Source organism: Cannabis sativa, unplaced genomic scaffold (genome assembly GCF_029168945.1).
Source record: "Cannabis sativa cultivar Pink pepper isolate KNU-18-1 unplaced genomic scaffold, ASM2916894v1 Contig4, whole genome shotgun sequence".
Lineage (NCBI taxonomy): Eukaryota > Viridiplantae > Streptophyta > Magnoliopsida > Rosales > Cannabaceae > Cannabis > Cannabis sativa.
This window is the reverse complement of record NW_026870040.1, coordinates 212,693-233,344: the sequence shown is the minus strand read 5'-3', so window position 1 is coordinate 233,344 and position 20,652 is coordinate 212,693. Positions and strand designations below refer to the sequence as shown.

Below are 20,652 nucleotides of genomic sequence, written 5' to 3'. Positions count from 1 at the left end.
CAAACCAACTTGATTCAAGTATTTTTCTAGCAGCTCAATACCAAAAAGAACATGAATTTTCAACCTAGAAAATCCCCTGAAATCTCAGCCACAACTCAGCAATAAAACCCACAACAACTTCATGATAATCACACTCAATTCCATTAAGATCTAACACAAATTCATAAACATGCAAATCTAACAACAACATCACTTTCCATACTTTTCAACAATTAAATAAAACCAGCAAGAACTTCAATTAAATTCAATGAAAGGAAGCTACCTCAAGTCTCAAGTAAGAATTAAGCACAACATACCAAAATTCCAAGCCCAATTCAAGCTATTCCTCACCAATTCTAGTTGAACATTCAAGAGAGGGTTAGAGAGGGAGAGGGGGTCGGATATAGGGGAAACAAAACTAGAATTTTTCTAATTCATTTGTCAAAAATTCCAGTTCACAACACTGATCTCACATAAAAGCCAAATTACTAAAATGCCCTTAGGGCAATATAACCTTCACCATCATTTAAAATGCCAAATAATTTCAATCCCAATTGCATTTCAGGCCCGAACCTCGTTCGGCCCGAAATACCCGGTTGTGACTATGCCGCGCCAACCTGTCAAAACACACCTGAAAAAATACAACACATGCATACTATATAATAATATAGTCCTATAAGCACGTAATTAAATTAACTTCATCATTTTACCCTTCTCGGGTCATAATTACTAAAATAGCCCTGACTCACCAACGAGGTCTTAACATATAATTAATTAAATAAATTCCCATATATTGAACTATATAATAATATAATTCCTCAATTATTCATAATTATTTAATTAGGCTTTTTCTAATCCATTTCATAATTTTAGGGTATTACAATTTGGCTCGCTCAGCATCTCCACCGAAACTAAGTTCAATTCATCCAAGTCATTCTGCGAGGCCAGTTTTGCTAAGGCATCGGTATTGGAGTTTTGTTCTCTCAAAATTTGTTCAATTTTAAAGTAATCAAATATTTCCAATTTCTTCTAAACTTTCTCTAAATACTTCGCCATTTTTAAGCCTTTGGCTTGGTATTCCCGAGGACCTGGTTCACAATCAGCTGCGAATCACTACTACAGATGAGGTTTTTGACTTTCAATGCCTCAGCTATCTTTAAGCCAGCAATCAAGGCTTCATACTCAGCCTCATATTTGATGCGTCAAATTGGAACCTCAGAGCATAGTGAAACTTAAAGCCTTCTAGCAATATTAATACTACCCTTTCACCCGAACCTTATTCGTTGGATGCACCATCCACGTATAACTTCCAGGTTTCCGCATCTCGCTGAACAGGTGGAATTTCTTCAGGAGTTATACCTTCTATTAAGAAGTCGGCCAAAGCTTGGCCCTTGAGGGATGTTCGAGGATGGTATGTTAAGTCAAACTGCCCCAGTTCAATCAACCATTTTATCAATCTTCCAGAAGGATCTGGTTTTGATAAAACTTGTCTCAAGGGCTGATCGGTTAACACTTTTATGGGGTTCGCCTGGAAGTATGGCTGTAGTTTACGAGACGCATGGACTAGGCACAACGCGAGTTCTTCTAGAGGGGGATATCGAGATTCTTCCCCTAGTAACCTTTTACTTACATAGTAAATAGGTTGCTGGTGCTTGCCCTCTTCTCGCATTATAGCTGCACTGATCGCATCTTCCGAGATGGCTAAATAGAGAAACATCGTTTCTCTAGTTATTGGTTTTGCCAAAACTAGAGGCGTCCCTAGTTGCCTTTTTATGTTCTGAAAGGCCTCTTCGCACACTTTTGTCCACTCAAACTTTTTGTTGCCTCACAATATATTGAAGAACGACACACACTTATTAGTTGACTTCGAAATGAATTTGTTAAGTGCAGCCATTCTTCCTGTCAGGGCTTGTACTTCTTTAGGCTTTGTCAGTGATGGAATGTCTATTAATGCCTTGATTTTTTTGGGATTTGCTTAAATACCTCTTGCGTTAACTATGAATCCCAAAAAATTTCCTGAGGAAACTCCAAAGGAGCACTTTTTCAGGTTTAGCTTCATGTTATACTTCTTTAATATCTTAAGCATTCCGCAAGGTCTGAGGTATGATCCCTACTCTTTATTGATTTTACCAACATATCATCGACATAAACCTCCATGTTCCACCCTATTTGGTTTGCGAACATTTTGTTTACCAATCGCTGATACGCTGCCCCAGCGTTCTTTAGGCCAAACGACATGACTTTATAAAAATAGAGTCCCATGTTTGTTACGAAGCTTGTATGTTCTTGATCTGAGACATAAATTTCTATCTTGTTATATCCATAATATGCATCCATAAATGACATAAGCTCGTGCCCAGCAGTTGCATCCACTAACTGGTCGATCCTTGGAAGTGGAAAACAATCTTTTGGACATGCCTTATTCAAATCAGAGAAATCAATACAAGTTCTCCAAGTTCCACTAAGCTTTGGGATGAGAACAGGATTGGCTATCCACCAGGGATAGAACACCTCGCGTATAAAGTCGTTGACTAACAACTTGTCCACTTCCTGTTTTAATGCTCCTTGCCTCTCGGAATCCAAGGGTCTCCTTTTCTGTCTTTTTGTAGGGTAGCTTGGATCAAAATTTAAATAATGGCAGGTAATATTAGGGTCGATCGCTATCATATCTCCATGGCTCCAGGCGAACTGATCCTGGTATGCCTTTAAAAAAATTATTTAGCTGCTATTTGAGCTCCTTGTCCAAGCTCTTCCCAATGTTTACACACTTTGTGGGATTTCCTGGGTCGAGAATAACCTCTTCCAATTTCTCAAGTAGTTTCAATAGGTTTCTCTCATCTTTAACTCAAGGGTCAAGATCTTCTTCTTTCTTTTCATTTTCTTCTGCCAAGATCGCCATCAACTTGTGACCGGCTTTCCTATGCTGCAGCTCAATGCAGTACCAATTACGATCCAGCATCTGGTCATCACGCACCACTCCCACACCTTCTGGTGTTTGGAATTTTAAGGATACCTGCTTGATCGAACTGATTGCCCCTAGCCCGATCAGTGCTGGTCGACCCAACAATATGTTATAAGCCGATGTCAGGTCGACAACTAAGAAGTCTTACATAATAGTGGCAGATAGGGGTGCCTCGCCTAAGGTTAATGCGAGCTCGATTATGCTAAGACTGGCAATGCTATCTCCAGTGAATCCGTAAAGATTCACCATACAAGGCCTTAATTTGGTTTTTTGGAGCCCCATCTTCCATAGATTCTCCTTATAAAGGATATTTACCGAGTTCCCATTATCTATTAACACTCTCTTGATCCTTTTGTTGGCGAGTTGAATGGTAATCACCAATGGATCGATGTGAGGATACCTCACATTTTTCTCATCTTCCTCCGTGAATATAATGGGAGGTTCTTCGGTCTTCACCTTCTTGGAAGTAACTGGGGCGAATGCCGACTGCTCGTTCTTTATCTCTTTCACATATCTTTTCTGGGCATTATTAATTTCCCCTGCCATATGTGGCCCTTTGGAAATAACCAGGATGTCCTCTCCTTCAGCAGGAAGAGGTTGTAACCCTTGGTTGTTTGGGTTATTGGGCAGACTGGGCTGGTTGTATCCATGGCCCTGTCTTTTCACGTACTGTTTAAAATGACCTCTAGCAATGAGACTTTCTATCTCATCTTTCAATTGGCGACATTCTTCGGTCATATGCCCAATATCCTTATGGAATTTACAATACCTATTAGGATCTCTTTTGCTCCTCGCATTCCTCATGGGCTCAGGCTTGCCGAAGGCAACCTCTTGCTCATGTGCAAGGTAAATACTCTCTCGAGTTTCATTAAGCTCAGTGTAAATGGTATACACTGGCACGTACTTATCATGCTTCTTTTTTTTCTTTTTATCCTTCAACGGTTCCTTAGTACCATCCTTTCTCTTCGAACCTTAAGCCCTTGAAATATCAATTCTGGTGGAAACAGTACTTGTTGAGACATTGGTGGTTTTCTTCCCGAGCTTGTTTTCAACAAATTCATTTCCTTTCGGGCTTCTTCCTTCCGAACGAATACCTGAGCCCTTTCATTGAACTCAGTGATGCTTCTTACTGAACGACCTTGTAAGTCTTCCCATAACTCGCCCCCTACAGTTATGGATCAGTAGAGATCCCCGCTTGAAGGGCTGGTAGTTGTGTGATGTCATCTAAATTTCTAACCGTAGCCACAACCATGCTAAAATGACTTAAGTATGCCTTAAGTGTCTCACCGGGTTGCTGCTTTATATTGGTTAGCGAGGCCGCTTCGGGTCGTCTATCCTTAGCAGCCTGGAACTTTTTCTTGAAATCCCTGGACAATTGCTCCCAAGAAGTTATTGAATGATGAGTAAACTTGTTAAACCAGTTGCTCACTGCTCCGACAAGCGAGGTGGGGAACAAGATACAGCGTAAATTGTTTGTCACATTACTCGCTCGCATTATTGTGTTAAAATTACTCAAATGCGAGACCGCATCAGTGGTTTTGTCATATGACGAGACATGCGGGTTTTTGAATCCCGAAGGAAAAGGGGTATTCATTATATCTAGATGATATGGCTCAAGCTTCTTGTCTGAGTCATATCCAGATTGTCTCCTTAGTTCCCCGACTTAATATCTCCTAAACTTGTCCTCCAGCTCGTTTATCCACAATTGGATGGGAACCTCTTGCTTTGGACCAAGCTGTTGGCGAAGGTCACGTTTCTTTCAATTCAAGTGCTCTTGCAGATCCGGTTGGGAGAAATTGCTTGCAGACCTGGTCTTACTCATAGATCGTGTCCTACTCATAGACTTTGTCTTTGAGTGACTCGCGGATTTACTGGTTCCCATACTTTCTCAATAATTAGCTCGTTGAGTACTTTTGCCTCTTCGAGTTGATCGACTATGGTTCTTGACCGCCTTGAGCTCACACTTGCTTCTTCACGCTCTATTCTTTCCCCCTGAGTGTGGTTCATCGTATTTCCCCCATTAGGGTCTGTACGAGTCCTCGCTCTATGGGTTTGGGAAGAACACTGGTGATTTCTCGCAAGTGACCTATGTTCTCCTAGTTGAGTCCCAAGATCCTCCTCACTGTCATGAGGAATTTCTCATTCATCAGTTTCCAGTTGCCTCCCATCTGGCTGTTCGTTTTGATTTTCATGGGTATCTCATTTTCCCTGGGTATTTCTTTGTGGGCATTTTCCTGTCTCCTGGTTTGTGAGCCACGAGGCCGGCCTCGTGGTCTTCTCACTCCAAGTTCAGGTTGATTTTGAGCATTCTTCCCATGTGCCACCCTGGCTGAGGCTGCATCACACTCTAATTTAGTGTTCCAACGCTGCACCTCTTCCAAACGGCGTCTCAGGCGGTGATTTTCCATTTCATAAGTAACTTCTCCCATTGACTTGGTGTTGGGTTTTATGCCCTAAATAAAACTCCATTTCAATGTAATTTTTATCTTTTAAATGTCAATAAAGAAACAGAAGTTTTTCATCACTAATTTGTGTGTCATTTGGTTCATGTTATCATTTACTTGTTTATTTGATTTATAAATTCATCCGAACCCATATCACATTTATATTCTTGTTTATTGTGTCGTCAGCACAGTGGAAAGTAATCAAGATTATGTGATTAAATATATATTCCTAGATTTATGAGTACACAGGGGTTAACTGATATGTGAATCTACAACATAGTTTACTTGCACCTTGGATAAGTGTTATGTTCTTTCCAGGGAATTGGTTAAAGTAAATCTTGGGTTAGATGCATGGAGTATGCATCGGAAGGGACCGATATTGAACTTTGATTCTAATATATTAAACTTACAGTAATATCTATTCAATTCAATATCACCTAGTTGATCCTAGATAAATTGATCTTAATCCTGATATGGTTAGGTTTGATCTCAAGAGTATTATACATGTTCTTTGATTTGCTAGTTAAGCCTACCTTTTGGGCAGGATAATACGTACATTTTGGGAACATGGTAATGCAATTGAGTGGGAGCGCTAAACATAGATATGGAATCTATAGCTTCTATTTAGCAAATAGAATTAAAATGATGATTTCCTTCGACCTTGGCTAAACAGAGAAAAATGGTTGAGTACTCATTTCAGTTCGCTGAAATATCATTAGGTAGCTAAGTGTTTTAAGGATAAAATACATTGAAGGGTGTAACAGTAATTTAATCCCTGTACAATGTAAATCATCTATCGAGGATCATTGATTATTGGGATTATAACAATGGATAATTTATAGCATATCTATATCGTGGAACATATAGAGCGTTCTATATAACTGAAAGTGCAATTCCAAGTTCTATGCGTGGATGCAACAAGGAATAAATAAGTCAGTGAATTTACCTGGTAAGTTCTTGGTCTGCTTATTGGAAGCTCGGATATATAGGTCCATGGTCCTCATACTAGTTGAGATAACACTGCTTGTAAGACTCAGTTAATTGATTTTGATTAATCAATTATAATTCTAAAATTAGACTATGTCTAGTTTATGAATTTTCACTAAGCAAGGGCTAAATTGTGAAAAAAGAGTTTCTAGAGTTTATTTGTTAATTAAGAGACTTTGGTTAGTCTAATTAATAAATATATTAAAATGACAATATTATTTAATAATTAATTTTTAGTTATTAAATAATTAGAATTGACATTTAAGTGGTTAAATTAGAAAATTGGTATTTTTGAGAAAATGAGATGTAGAAATGATAAAATAGCAAATTTGCAAAAGTGGGGCCCATTATCCTATACATGGCCGGCCACTTATGTAGCTTATTCATCATTTATTTTTTCATTATTTTAATTCCAAATAACTCTAACCTAACCTTAGGTGGTTGACTATAAATAGGTAGTGATGGCTTTAGGAAAAAGATGATGCATCTCATTCCTTCAGACAAAAACTCAAAGCCTTCTTCCTAAACCTAGCCGCCACCTTCTCTCTCTCTTTCTCTCTTCTGAAAACGGAACCCTATAGTGAGTGAGTGAGTGCCCACACACATCAAGTGGTACGTCAATCATAGTGTGGAAGATTGTGAAGAATCCAGATTCAAGAGAAGGACAATCGGGCTCAGATCTTGGTGATATTCTGCAACAGAAAGGATACAAGGGTTAGAGATCTGAGTGGAAGGAGACATTATTTTCCGCTGCAACCACTATAAGGTTTCTTACACTTTATACGTGTTTATTTCTTATCGTTTTAGAAGTTCATATTTAGGATGTTAACTAACATACTTGTTAGTAAATCTAAGATCCTGGTAAAATATTTCCAACAACTTGTATTAGAGCCATGGTAATTGATTTACTTTCAAGAAATTTGGACTTAAAACGATTTGTGTGTGATTTGGATGGTTTCATGTTGATCTGTGTGTTATATGATGATTGATTGATGCTTCTGAAATTTTATGAAAAATAATTAATTTTTCGTTTCCACAAGTATTTTTGTTGGGTAGTTTGAAAACAATTAAGCAATTCAAATTTTTACAGAACTTAATTTCGATTTTATTTGAATTAGTTATGATTTTTTGAAGTTTTTGAAAAAAGATAGGGTGATCACACACCCTCAAGCTCGTGGAACCGAGCTTCACTTGGTCAGCAGCGTGTTCGGACAGCCTCTGCCTGAAGCAGCACACTCAGGGATGTCTGAAATCCCTTCCTGCACGCGTGAAAATCTTGCCAGCAGCCTCCTACACCGAGGAAACTCGGCTGTGCACCCAGTGAGCGTGCGCGAATGGGTGTGCAACGTATACCATTCCTACAACTCACAATTTTTTCATGTTTTTTCATGGAATTAATTTCTGATTTTTTATGTAGTTTTGTATTTTGATTTTTACTTTTCATATTTCAAATCTAATTATCAGAATTAAATTAATTAGAATTTTTAAAATTAATTTAAGATATTAGTGTAATTTGAATTTGAAATAGGTAAAAATCTATTTTTTTTGCTTAATTAATTATCTTATTTTTAAAATTTGATTATTTTATCTTATTTTTAAATTTAAGCTCAGATATTAATATTTTTTAAATTATTCTATTTTTTTCTATATAACTTGACCTCATTTAAATTTAAAATAAGATTATTTTAATCATGATATTTTGAATAGAAATAGGATATTATGCTAACTTTTAAATTTTGTGATTTTTTTATAAATTAAATTATAAAATCAGAAAAAGGATATTAAATTATCAATTTATTTTATTGAATATTTAATTTATAAAATAACATGAAATTTGAAAGATAGTTAGCAATTTTTTTAAAAAAGATATTTAGGGTAGTTGAAACTTAATTTTTTGAATTATAGGTTTAATTTTAAATTTTATTTATTTATTTATTTTAACCAAAAAAAATATTTTTTTATTATTTATTTATTTTCGAAATATTAAATTAGTTAATTAATTTAAAATTAAATAAATCCTATATTCAACTATCCAATCCAACTTGTTGCAGGAGTATGTGTTTTAGCTTGTTTGTAAGTTTTATAAAACCTATTATTGCTTGATCTAAATTCCCAAGGTTAACTTGTTGACAGATGCAATGATCTGATTATAACCCATGGTTCAATTGTCAATAGGTCAAGTAAATAATTTGTAACAGGTAAATTTTACATTATTATTTCATCTATGTATGACCTAGTAACATGATAGGATCCATCCAAATCTCTGTGCCTGTGTGAGCCTATATGTTTACTTTATGTCTAGATGCATATAGGTAGTTCATTTAATTTTTTTTTAATTAAGATGAACTAGTTTACTAAATAAAATATCTCACCATGATAGATTTTATTTAGGCACATTTAGTTTTTAGGGCCTATTCAATTAATAACAGTTGTTCATTTTAAGGTTAAATTCCTCTCTTTTGGGCCTTGTGTGAGAGTTAGGGGGCCAATAGCAGTGGGTACGACATACTAAACCCAACTCTCCCTCACATGAATAACCCCAACTAGTAAGGCCCATTTGCTTGATTTGAATAACTGTACTAGGTTAATTAAATTAGCTTAACCTAATAAAATTGATTAGCAACATAATTAAAAACAATATGTATTTTTCTTGCATTTAATTAAATATGAATTATAACTAACTAGATTCTTTCTGAAGCTTATTTTAATCATTAAATATTCATATTTAAGTTTTAAATTAGTTACTTCTAACTAATTTTTTTTTATCAACTTAAATTTGAATATCTTTTGAATTTCAAAATTAAGTTGAAGAATTCTAGGAATTAGTTATTGAAGATTCTTAGGATATTTTTCAAGTTAAAAATTTGTTAAAATTTTTGAATTAACTTAAAATGGAATATCTTTCAAATTAAGTGGTTACAACTTAATTTGATATTTAATTAAATTTTTTTTAAAAGATTTAAGTTGGAATTTTAGATTTTTCTAGATCAACTTAAATTAGATATTTTTCAAATTTTATTTTATTATATTTTAATTATTTATTTAATTTCGATTTTTATATATATAATTTTTGAATATTAAATAATTGAAATTTAATTAAAGTTGGAATTTTTTTTAAATTAATTTTTTTAGACCAACTTTAATTTATAATTTTCATTATTAAAATATAGGATAAAATATATGATTAAATAAAATAAATATTTTAAATAATGAGGTTTAATCAAGAGACATTCGATTTCCATTGTTGGTTCTACATAGTTATTGTTTTAGTGAGTAATCCTCCCTAATGGAGGAACGTTCATTAGCAATTTAACGCCGTAGATCTCGAAAGATAAGTTTTTTTTGTAAGTGTTTATTTTTACTATAGATCACCCTAATGGTGACGACTATTAGTAAGGCTTACTAAAGTGTGAAACAATGGTGGGGGCTCATGAAATATGAATGACCTTGAGTCTCGCCTAAACGAGACAACGTCAGATTCTCTTTTCGATTGAATAAAAGGTTGCTAGAATGCTTATCATTTTAGATGAATTGACAACTCTATTCAATGGATGATGCTTTGACTATCGCCTAAACGGGACACTGTATCAGTTTGTTGAAAACCTTGGAAAATAAAATATGTTAGAATTTTGGTATTTTTTATAAACAAATGTGATTATTTGTTATTTTCTGAACCTGTGTATGAATTTATTGAACCAAAACCTTACTTATGTTTATTGATATTTGTAGTGCCAATATGAATAACCCACACCTTGACCCACTCCTAGTCAATGTCTTAGCAAATGAACTCTATAGTGTGAAAATGCACCCTGGTAGTTGCATAAACTCGCACCTATTGATGATGAATTTGAAGTTCCAAAAAGCAAATCTACTTGGAATTGAATTATCAAAAAAACAATGGGTTCAATTCATACTTAATAGTCTTCCTCCAGAGTATAATGGATTTGTTGTTTCTTATATGATCAACAATTTTAACTCTTCTGACATGGATAAGCTCAAAGTAGAATTATGAGCTCATGAACAGAATCTGATTGCAATGTCACCTCCTGGTTTTGTAAACTTTAATCAGAGGAAAAGGATTAAGCATGAAGCTTCTAACAAAGCTGCTTCTTCAAGTACAATTGATAGTCATATTCTTCTATGTTCAAATTGTAATGAGAACGGACATCAGGAAGAACGATGTCCCAGGCTTCTAAAAAATTCGAACGAAGGTAATGCTTTTGTCTTTGAATCATGTGTTTTAGAGAATGACAAATCCATATGGATTTTTGATTCTGGATCTACTAACCATGTTTGTTCTTCATTGCAGCTGCTTGAAAGTTGGGAAAATCTGCACCCAGGCGAGTTAAAGCTTAAAGTTGGAAATGGTGAGTTAGTATCGGTCCAAGCCAAAGGAAAAGCCCTCCTCAAGTTTCAAAAGAGATTTTTAGTTTTTGAAAATGTTTTATTTATTCCAAACTTTAGTAGAAACTTGATTAGTGTTTCATGTTTACAAACACATCTTTATAAATTGAATTTTTCGAGTACTATTTGTACAATATCTGTAAAGCCCGCTTAGTTAATTTGGAAATCAGCAGTTGTTTATGTTTAATTATGAAATTATTTATAGCTATTTAAATAATTTATTACTGTTATTTATGGAATTCAGAAATGCATGATTATGTCATCAGTAGTTTTTATATTTCGCATTTCCGGTGTCCGGTATTTTGGAACTCGGCGTTTGGCTCAGTAGAAATCACAACTTAGTATGTTGGTATTTTGGGGACGGGTTTTAGACATTGGGAATGTCGGGAATGGCCGGGAATTTAGAATTTCCCAAAAATACCCCTTATGTATGATTTATGTGATTTTGTGGTGAAGGGGCAAAATGGTCTTTTTGCCCCATTAGTGTTTTGTCTTTTAGTGACTTTTATTTGAAAATTAATTGTTTATTTTATTTATTTGTTGGCTGAAATAAAATGTGATATATGGCTTATATTCCTTTTTCCACAAAATTTCAACACTTAGTCAAATTAAAAGAAAAATTTCAAGGAAAACACTCCCTTTTCTTTCTCTCTTTTTCGGCTGAAACTTGGGGTTCAAGAGCTGGAATTTTTGTGGTGATTCAAGCTTGGATTGCAAGCTCTAGTAATCCCTTGTTGAGGTATTTCTTTATGTGATTTCTCTACCTTGTTTTCTTGAGTTTGTTTGATGAAAAAGTTGAGAAAATGCATGTTAATTTGAAGTTCTTGCTGCTGTGTTTAATTGTTGTTTCCAGTAGCTTAATTAGGTTTTAAATGGATGGATTATATAGGTTTTAATGCATGCTAGTGGTGTTGTTTAAAGCTTTGAATTTCCTATGCAAATATGTGATTTTTGAGTGAAATGGTTCATTTTGTTTCTGTGAAATTGCTGGGTGTTCTTGTATGTTTTCAGAAGCTTATTCATGCTTATTTGAGTAGAATTAAATAGGTTTGGATGCATGTTAGTGGATTTAACCAAGTTTGAGTTTTGGAACTCAAAGCTTGGTCTTTAATGGTGATTTTTGTATATGTGTTTTCTGGGTGGTTTTGATGCCTTGGATTTGTTCTAGGGATAGTTTAGAACAGGTCTGGAAAGTTTGGGACCAATTTGGGTTGAATTGGTCGAGTTATGAGAATTTTAGTTGGCTGCCTGCGAGGAACCGGAATTCCGGTTGTGCATCCGGAATTCGGATGAGGGTTCGATAATTCCCGACCGGAATTCGGTTGGGCAACCGTCTGCGGTTGGGGAATTTTTCCGAACCCTAGTTTTCCTCGTTTTTAGGTTTTTAGGGGTATTGCCATGCTTTTTATCGATAGGGAAACTTTTAGTTCCAAGTTTTAGTCCCCGGGAAGTGATTTAGCGTGTCACTTATAGCGTTGTGATTTTTATGGTTTAGGAGCCGATGTCCGCCGCTCGGCTTCGGTTCGATCGGGTTGGCCGCACACCCGAAATCGGAATCCGGTGTAAGATTAGTATAACGGTATGCATATGTAGATTACATGTTTAGCGTGCATGTAGGAAGCCCGCTAGATTACATTAGTTATGTATTTAGGCTTCGAACCATCCAACCTGTCACGTCGGTACGAGCCGGAGTATGACCAAGCGGCGGAGTATGACCGGTTCGACCGATCAGTGACACTTGGTTGGTGGTTCCGTGCTATTGACCTATCCCGTCGGTACAGGCTGGAGTATGACCAGCAGCCGGAGTATGACCGGTTCGACCGATCAGGAGGATACTTGTCAATAGTACCGTCCCCTGAACGTTCGAAACTCAGTACCATGTTGGACATGGCAGTAGTAGCTCAGTACCATGTTGGACATGGCAATAGCGGGCCTCAGTATCGTGTTGGACACGGCAGTTAGAATTATGTATGATATTATTATGCTTTTCTTACTGAGTCCGTCGACTCACAGTTTATGTTCATGTGTAGGTAAAGGCAAGGCTGTAGCTGATGGACCGTGAGCGAGCTTATGAGATTGTACATGTCGGGGCGGTTAGGCCTGGAGCGTACGATCCTCGGGACAGCAAGGCTGAATTTTTGTAACTGTCGTTAGACGACTTTTATTTTGATGTAATAGTTAAGCAGTGAAACTTTTTGTAAATATTTTTATAATCGGGATCCCGAGTCTTTTGTAATATGTTTTACAAGTTTAATCAAAAAGCAAAATTTTAATTAATCACGTTTTTCCATAAACCTCGTTGATTAGCAACGAGCTGCACAGTACGTTTAAAACTCACGTAATACGCCTAAGGTAGTTAGGGTGTTACAATTTGGTATCAGAGCCGCCAGGTTGTCTTCTGAAGATCGTCACGACATGTACAATCATCATCAGCAGTTAGCTCGGTTCACGGTTCAGTAAGCCTTTATTGCTTTAGTAGTTTATTTTATTCAGTTATGAAAAAGAAAAGCCTGTTAGGAAGCATGTTAGTAGCCTTATAGTAGAATAGGCGCATGTTTCGTTTCTAATTTCCAAATTAAGCGGCATTGGTAAGCTCGCCTTGAATACGACCTGATATGCCAACTCTTGGTTTCGCAGGCGGTTCTAACTAGATGGACGCCAGGCGGACTACCAGGAGTCAGGGCAACTCCGTAGGGTCGAATCAGGGACAGGGAGCTCAGTTTTCCCCACCTGCTAGGGGCCGAGGCAGAGGTCCCCGAGGCAGGGCTCGTGGCCGGGGTGATGAGAACCTGCCACAGGCTGCCCAGGCTCCCCCAGCCGATCAGGGAGCCCCGAAATGGGAGTTGCGGTTTGCGGAGATGCAAGCCCGGATCGAAGAACAAGACCTCGAGATTCAGAGGTTGAGACAGCAGGGTGCTCCTGCAGTTCCTGTGCCCGTAGTTTCAGTGGCACCTGCCCCTGCTGCCCAGGCCGAGATAGTGGTGGCAGCTCATAGATTGGAACCATTGTATGAGCGGTTCCGGAAGCAAGCACCTCCGGTATTCCTGGGAGGTCCGGACGTGATGAAAGCCGAGCAGTGGCTAACGGTGATTACCAGAATCCTGAATTTCATGGGTGTCACCGGTAACGACAGAGTGGTGTGCGCCACGTTTCAGCTCCAGGAGGACGCCCTGGTATGGTGGGACATGGTGTCTCAGATTCATGATGTCACCACCATGACCTGGGAAAGGTTCCAGGAACTCTTTAATGCGAAGTACTATAATGAGGCGGTCAGAAGCGCCAAGAGGAAAGAGTTCGTTCACCTGACCCAGCGGGAGAACATGAGCGTCACTGAGTATACTACTCAGTTTGACCGGTTGGCGAGGTTAGCCTCGGGAATTGTGCCGACCGACTTCAGCAAGAAGGAGAAATATCTGGACGGGTTGAATCCCAAGATCAGGCATGAGCTGATGATCACCACAGACGACAGCACCACCTATGCTCAGATGGTGGAGAAGGCACTGCGAGCTGAGGGCGCAGTGGGGTGCATGTCGGAATCGGCCCGGTACTCGGTTAGTGGCGGAGCTCCTACCCCTCCCGCATCGGGTTTTAGCGGGGAGTAGTGGTTCGGCCATTGATCAGAGGAAGAGGGCACCCACCGCTTCCGGCGGCTCGAGTCAGAACAAGAAGTTCCGGGGGAACCAGAACAGAGGGAGTCGTCCTGGTGGTACTGAGACCCGATTCTCCTACCCCGAGTGCCCTAGCTGCAAGAGGCACCATCGGGGTAAGTGCAAAGGTCAGGGATGCTTTCATTGTGGCATGCCCGGACACTTCAAGAGGGAATGTCCCCAGCTCCGGCCAGAGGCACCGAGAGCTCCAGCGATACCCACTCTAGCCAGGGTGTTCGCTATCACGCAGGCTGATGCAGATGCCAGCCCATCAGTTGTTACAGGTCAGCTTTTTATTAACAACTCGCTTTATTCAGTGCTGTTTGATTCTGGGGCTACACATTCTTATGTGGCGGCCAGAGTCTTTAGTAAGTTGGGTAGACCCTTTGATAAATATGAATCAGGGTTTGGAACCCTGTTACCTGGCGGAGAATTGGTTATCTCCAATAGGTGGATTAGGTCTATGCCGGTCAGGATAGATGGTAGAGAGTTAAGCGCTGATCTGATAGAGATGAGCTTAGTCGAATTTGATATTATTTTAGGAATGGATTTCCTATCTAAATATTCGGCGAGCATTGACTGTAAAAGGAAGATGGTGGTCTTCCAACCGGAAAGTGAAGAACCGTTTGTATTTGTGGGTTCGGTTCAGGGATCTCGGATCCCGGTGATCTCGGCTATGTCAGCGAGAGAATTATTGCACAGCGGGTGCTTAGGGTTTCTGGCCGTGGTGGTGGACACCACTCGGCCAGACACCGTTCGGCCAGAGGACATCAAAGTGGTTCGGGAATTTTTGGACGTTTTTCCCGAAGAACTTCCAGGGTTACCACCTCAGCGGGAGATTGACTTCGTGATTGACTTGGCACCAGGGGTGGATCCGGTTTCCAAAGCCCCGTATAGGATGGCTCCAGCTGAACTTAAGGAATTAAAGATTCAACTCCAGGGGTTGCTTGACATAGGGTTCATTCGGCCCAGTGTGTCACCCTGGGGAGCCCCGGTTTTGTTCGTCAAAAAGAAGGATGGATCTATGAGGATGTGCATCGACTACAGGGAATTGAACAAGCTGACGGTGAAGAATAAATATCCATTACCTAGGATCGATGACTTGTTCGATCAGCTTCAGGGGAAGACGGTCTTTTCTAAGATTGATCTCCGTTCGGGTTATCATCAGTTGAGAATCCGAGAGGAGGACATTCCGAAGACGGCTTTCCGCACTAGGTATGGACACTACGAGTTTCTGGTTATGTCATTCGGGCTAACCAATGCTCCTGCAGCATTCATGGACCTGATGAATAGAGTATTCAAGGATTTCCTCGATATCCGTGTGATTGTGTTTATCGACGACATCCTCGTGTACTCTCGCCGAAGAGGAGCATGAGTTACATCTTCAGATGGTACTGCAACGACTTCGAGAACATAAGCTCTACGCCAAGTTCAAGAAATGTGAGTTCTGGTTGTCTCAGGTGTCCTTCCTAGGGCACATTGTGAGTAAAGATGGGATCAAGGTGGATCCCGGGAAGATTGAATCCGTCAGGGATTGGCCGAGACCGAAGACAGTGACAGAGATCATAAGCTTCTTGGGATTAGCTGGGTACTACCGTAGGTTCGTGGAGGGGTTCTCCAAAATTTCAATGCCCCTAACCGAGCTTACAAAGAAGAATCAGCGATTTATCTGGTCAGATAAATGCGAAGCTAGTTTTCAGGAGCTGAAACAGAGGTTGATTACTGCTCCGGTACTAGCTTTGCCTTCGGACAAGGAGAAGTTCGTAGTCTACTGTGACGCATCCAAACAGGGTTTGGGGTGTGTATTGATGCAAGCCGATCGGGTCATCGCTTATGCCTCCCGTCAGTTAAAGGATTATGAACAGCGATACCCGACTCATGATTTAGAATTAGCCGCAGTGGTTTTTGCACTGAAGATTTGGCGGCATTACCTGTATGGAGAGAAGTGTGAGATCTATACCGACCATAAGAGTCTCAAGTATTTCTTTACTCAGAAAGATTTGAACATGAGACAAAGGCGTTGGTTGGAATTAGTGAAGGATTATGATTGTGAGATCCTCTATCATCCCGGAAAAGCCAATGTAGTGGCCGATGCCCTGAGCAGAAAGGGTCCCGGGCAAGTAGCTAGCATGGTTCAGATCTCACCCCATCTAGCTGAGGATATGGTTAGATCCAGCATTGAGTTTGTGGTAGGTCAGCTTCACAACTTGACACTGCAATCTGATCTGTTAGAAAGAATAAAAGTCGCTCAGATGACAGATCCGGAGTTAGTGAAGATCCGAGATGAGGTATTGACTGGTCAAGCCAAAGACTTTTCAGTGTCAGACAGTGGGATGCTTTTGTATAAAGCCAGGGTTTGTGTTCCGAACAGTATGGAACTTAGAAATGAGATCTTCGAGGAGGCTCATTCTACCCCATATTCTCTGCATCCCGGCACCACCAAGATGTACCAAGATTTGAAACCGTACTTCTGGTGGAACGGTATGAAGAAGAATTTGGTAGAATTCGTATCGAGATGCCTCACTTGTCAACAGATCAAGGCTGAACATCAGAGACCAGCAGGGTTGTTGCAGCCTCTAACCCTACCAGAATGGAAATGGGAGGATATTACGATGGATTTTGTGGTCGGGTTACCTAGGACCACGGGTTTGCATGATTCCATCTGGGTAGTGGTGGACCGATTTACGAAATCTGCTCATTTTCTGCCGGTCAGAACAACGTTTACAGTGGATCAGTTGGCAGAGTTTTATGTCAGGGAGATAGTGAGACTTCACGGGGTACCGAAGTCTATAGTTTCGGACAGGGATCCGAAATTCACCTCCAAATTTTGGCAAAGTTTGCAACGGGCAATGGGTACAAAGCTAAAATTCAGTACAGCATTCCATCCTCAGACAGATGGTCAGTCCGAAAGGACAATTCAGATATTGGAGGATATGTTGAGAGCCTGTGTTATGGACTTTGAGGGTTCATGGAGTAAATATCTACCGTTAATAGAATTTTCATACAACAACAGTTATCAGAGTACGATAGGGATGGCACCCTATGAACTGTTGTACGGTAGGAAATGTAGATCCCCTATCCACTGGGATGAGACGGGGGAGAGGAAATACCTAGGTCCAGAGTCAGTTCAGCGGACCAATGAGGCAATAGAAAAGATAAAAGCTAGAATGCTTGCCTCACAGAGCAGACAGAAGAGTTACGCAGATCCGAAACGCAGAGATGTTGAGTTCCAAGTAGGGGAACATGTATTTTTACGGGTATCTCCGATGAAGGGGATTAAACGTTTCGGGAAAAGAGGCAAGTTATGCCCTAGATTTACAGGACCTTTCGAGATTCTCGAGAAGATAGGTCAAGTGGCATATCGGTTAGCATTGCCTCCAGCCTTATCAGCCGTGCACAACGTATTCCATGTCTCAATGTTGAGAAAATACGTTTCAGACCCCTCTCATATACTCAGTTATGAGAGTCTTCAGCTTCAGCCAGACATGTCATATGAGGAACAGCCAGTGCAGATCCTGGATAGAAAGGATAAAGTCCTTCGGAATAAGACTATAGCATTGGTCAAGGTTCTCTGGAGAAACAGCAAGGTGGAGGAAGCCACCTGGGAGCTAGAGTCAGATATGAGAGCTCAATATCCAGAGTTATTCAGGTTAGATTTCGGGGACGAAATCCTTTTAAGGGGGGAATAGTTGTAAAGCCCGCTTAGTTAATTTGGAAATCAGCAGTTGTTTATGTTTAATTATGAAATTATTTATAGCTATTTAAATAATTTATTACTGTTATTTATGGAATTCAGAAATGCATGATTATGTCATCAGTAGTTTTTATATTTCGCATTTCCGGTGTCCGGTATTTTGGAACTCGGCGTTTGGCTCAGTAGAAATCACAACTTAGTATGTTGGTATTTTGGGGACGGGTTTTAGACATTGGGAATGTCGGGAATGGCCGGGAATTTAGAATTTCCCAAAAATACCCCTTATGTATGATTTATGTGATTTTGTGGTGAAGGGGCAAAATGGTCTTTTTGCCCCATTAGTGTTTTGTCTTTTAGTGACTTTTATTTGAAAATTAATTGTTTATTTTATTTATTTGTTGGCTGAAATAAAATGTGATATATGGCTTATATTCCTTTTTCCACAAAATTTCAACACTTAGTCAAATTAAAAGAAAAATTTCAAGGAAAACACTCCCTTTTCTCTCTCTCTTTTTCGGCTGAAACTTGGGGTTCAAGAGCTGGAATTTTTGTGGTGATTCAAGCTTGGATTGCAAGCTCTAGTAATCCCTTGTTGAGGTATTTCTTTATGTGATTTCTCTACCTTGTTTTCTTGAGTTTGTTTGATGAAAAAGTTGAGAAAATGCATGTTAATTTGAAGTTCTTGCTGCTGTGTTTAATTGTTGTTTCCAGTAGCTTAATTAGGTTTTAAATGGATGGATTATATAGGTTTTAATGCATGCTAGTGGTGTTGTTTAAAGCTTTGAATTTCCTATGCAAATATGTGATTTTTGAGTGAAATGGTTCATTTTGTTTCTGTGAAATTGCTGGGTGTTCTTGTATGTTTTCAGAAGCTTATTCATGCTTATTTGAGTAGAATTAAATAGGTTTGGATGCATGTTAGTGGATTTAACCAAGTTTGAGTTTTGGAACTCAAAGCTTGGTCTTTAATGGTGATTTTTGTATATGTGTTTTCTGGGTGGTTTTGATGCCTTGGATTTGTTCTAGGGATAGTTTAGAACAGGTCTGGAAAGTTTGGGACCAATTGGGGTTGAATTGGTCGAGTTATGAGAATTTTAGTTGGCTGCCTGCGAGGAACCGGAATTCCGGTTGTGCATCCGGAATTCCGGATGAGGGTTCAGTAATTCCCAGAACCGGAATTCCGGTTGGGCAACCGGTCTGCCGGTTGGGGAATTTTTCCGAACCCTAGTTTTCCTCGTTTTTAGGTTTTTAGGGGTATTGCCATGCTTTTTATCGATAGGGAAACTTTTAGTTCCAAGTTTTAGTCCCCGGGAAGTGATTTAGCGTGTCACTTATAGCGTTGTGATTTTTATGGTTTAGGAGCCGATGTCCGCCGCTCAGCTTCAGTTCCAGTCAGGTTGACCGGCACACCTGAAATCGGAATCCAGGTAAGATTAGTATAACAGTATGCATATGTAGATTACATGTTTAGCGTGCATGTAGGAAGCCTGCTAGATTACATTAGTTATGTATTTAGGCTTCGAACCATCCAACCCTGTCACGTCGGTACAGGCTGGAGTATGACCAGCAGCCGGAGTATGACCGGTTCGACCGATCAGGCTGACACTTGGTTGGTGGTTCCGTGCTATTGACCTATCCCGTCGGTACAGGCTGGAGTATGACCAGCAGCCGGAGTATGACCGGTTCGACCGATCAGGAGGATACTTGTCAATAGTACCGTCCCCTGAACGTTCAAAACTCAGTACCATGTTGGACATGGCAATAGTAGCTGAGTACCATGTTGGACATGGCAGTAGCGGGACTCAGTATCGTGTTGGACACGGCAGTTAGAATTATGTATGATATTATTATGCTTTTCTTACTGAGTCCGTCGACTCACAGTTTATGTTCATGTGTAGGTAAAGGCAAGGCTGTAGCTGATGGACCGTGAGCGAGCTTATGAGATTGTACATGTCGGGGCGGTTAGGCCTGGAGCGTACGATCCTCGGGACAGCAAGGCTGAATTTTTGTAACTGTCGTTAGACGACTTTTATTTTGATGTAATAGTTAAGCAGTGAAACTTTTTGTAAATATTTTTATAATCGGGATCCCGAGTCTTTTGTAATATGTTTTACAAGTTTAATCAAAAACCAAAATTTTAATTAATCACGTTTTTCCATAAACCTCGTTGATTAGCAACGAGCTGCACAGTACGTTTAAAACTCACGTAATACGCCTAAGGTAGTTAGGGTGTTACAATATCTCGTAATGGATTTCAATTATGTGTTGCTCACATGGAAGAAGGCTTTATGTCTTGAGACCGAATATACACTAAACAATGAACTTTTCAATGTTGCTAGACCTAGAAACCTTAAAACAAAAGAGATTGATAATGATGAACAAACTTATCTATGGCATTTACGTTTAGGTCACATAGGCTATGATAGACTCAATAGCCTAACCAAAGACGGTCCATTAAAAAATGTCGTCTTAGGTAAATTACCTGCATGCGAGTCTTGCCTAGAAGGAAAGATGACCAAACGTTCTTTCTCTGGA

The 20,652-nt window shown here is 39.3% G+C and overlaps 1 protein-coding gene across 1 annotated transcript; it reads right to left on the bottom strand.

Moving 5' to 3' along the window:
* Positions 1-2,824: 2,824 nt before the first annotated feature.
* LOC133033351 (uncharacterized) lies at positions 2,825-3,745 on the bottom strand. The gene is made up of 2 exons (XM_061108062.1): positions 3,151-3,745; positions 2,825-3,030 (listed from the first exon to the last, which is right to left on the bottom strand). Exons 1-2 carry the CDS (start codon positions 3,743-3,745, stop codon positions 2,825-2,827), a joined length of 801 nt encoding a protein of 266 aa, XP_060964045.1.
* Positions 3,746-20,652: the final 16,907 nt, after the last annotated feature.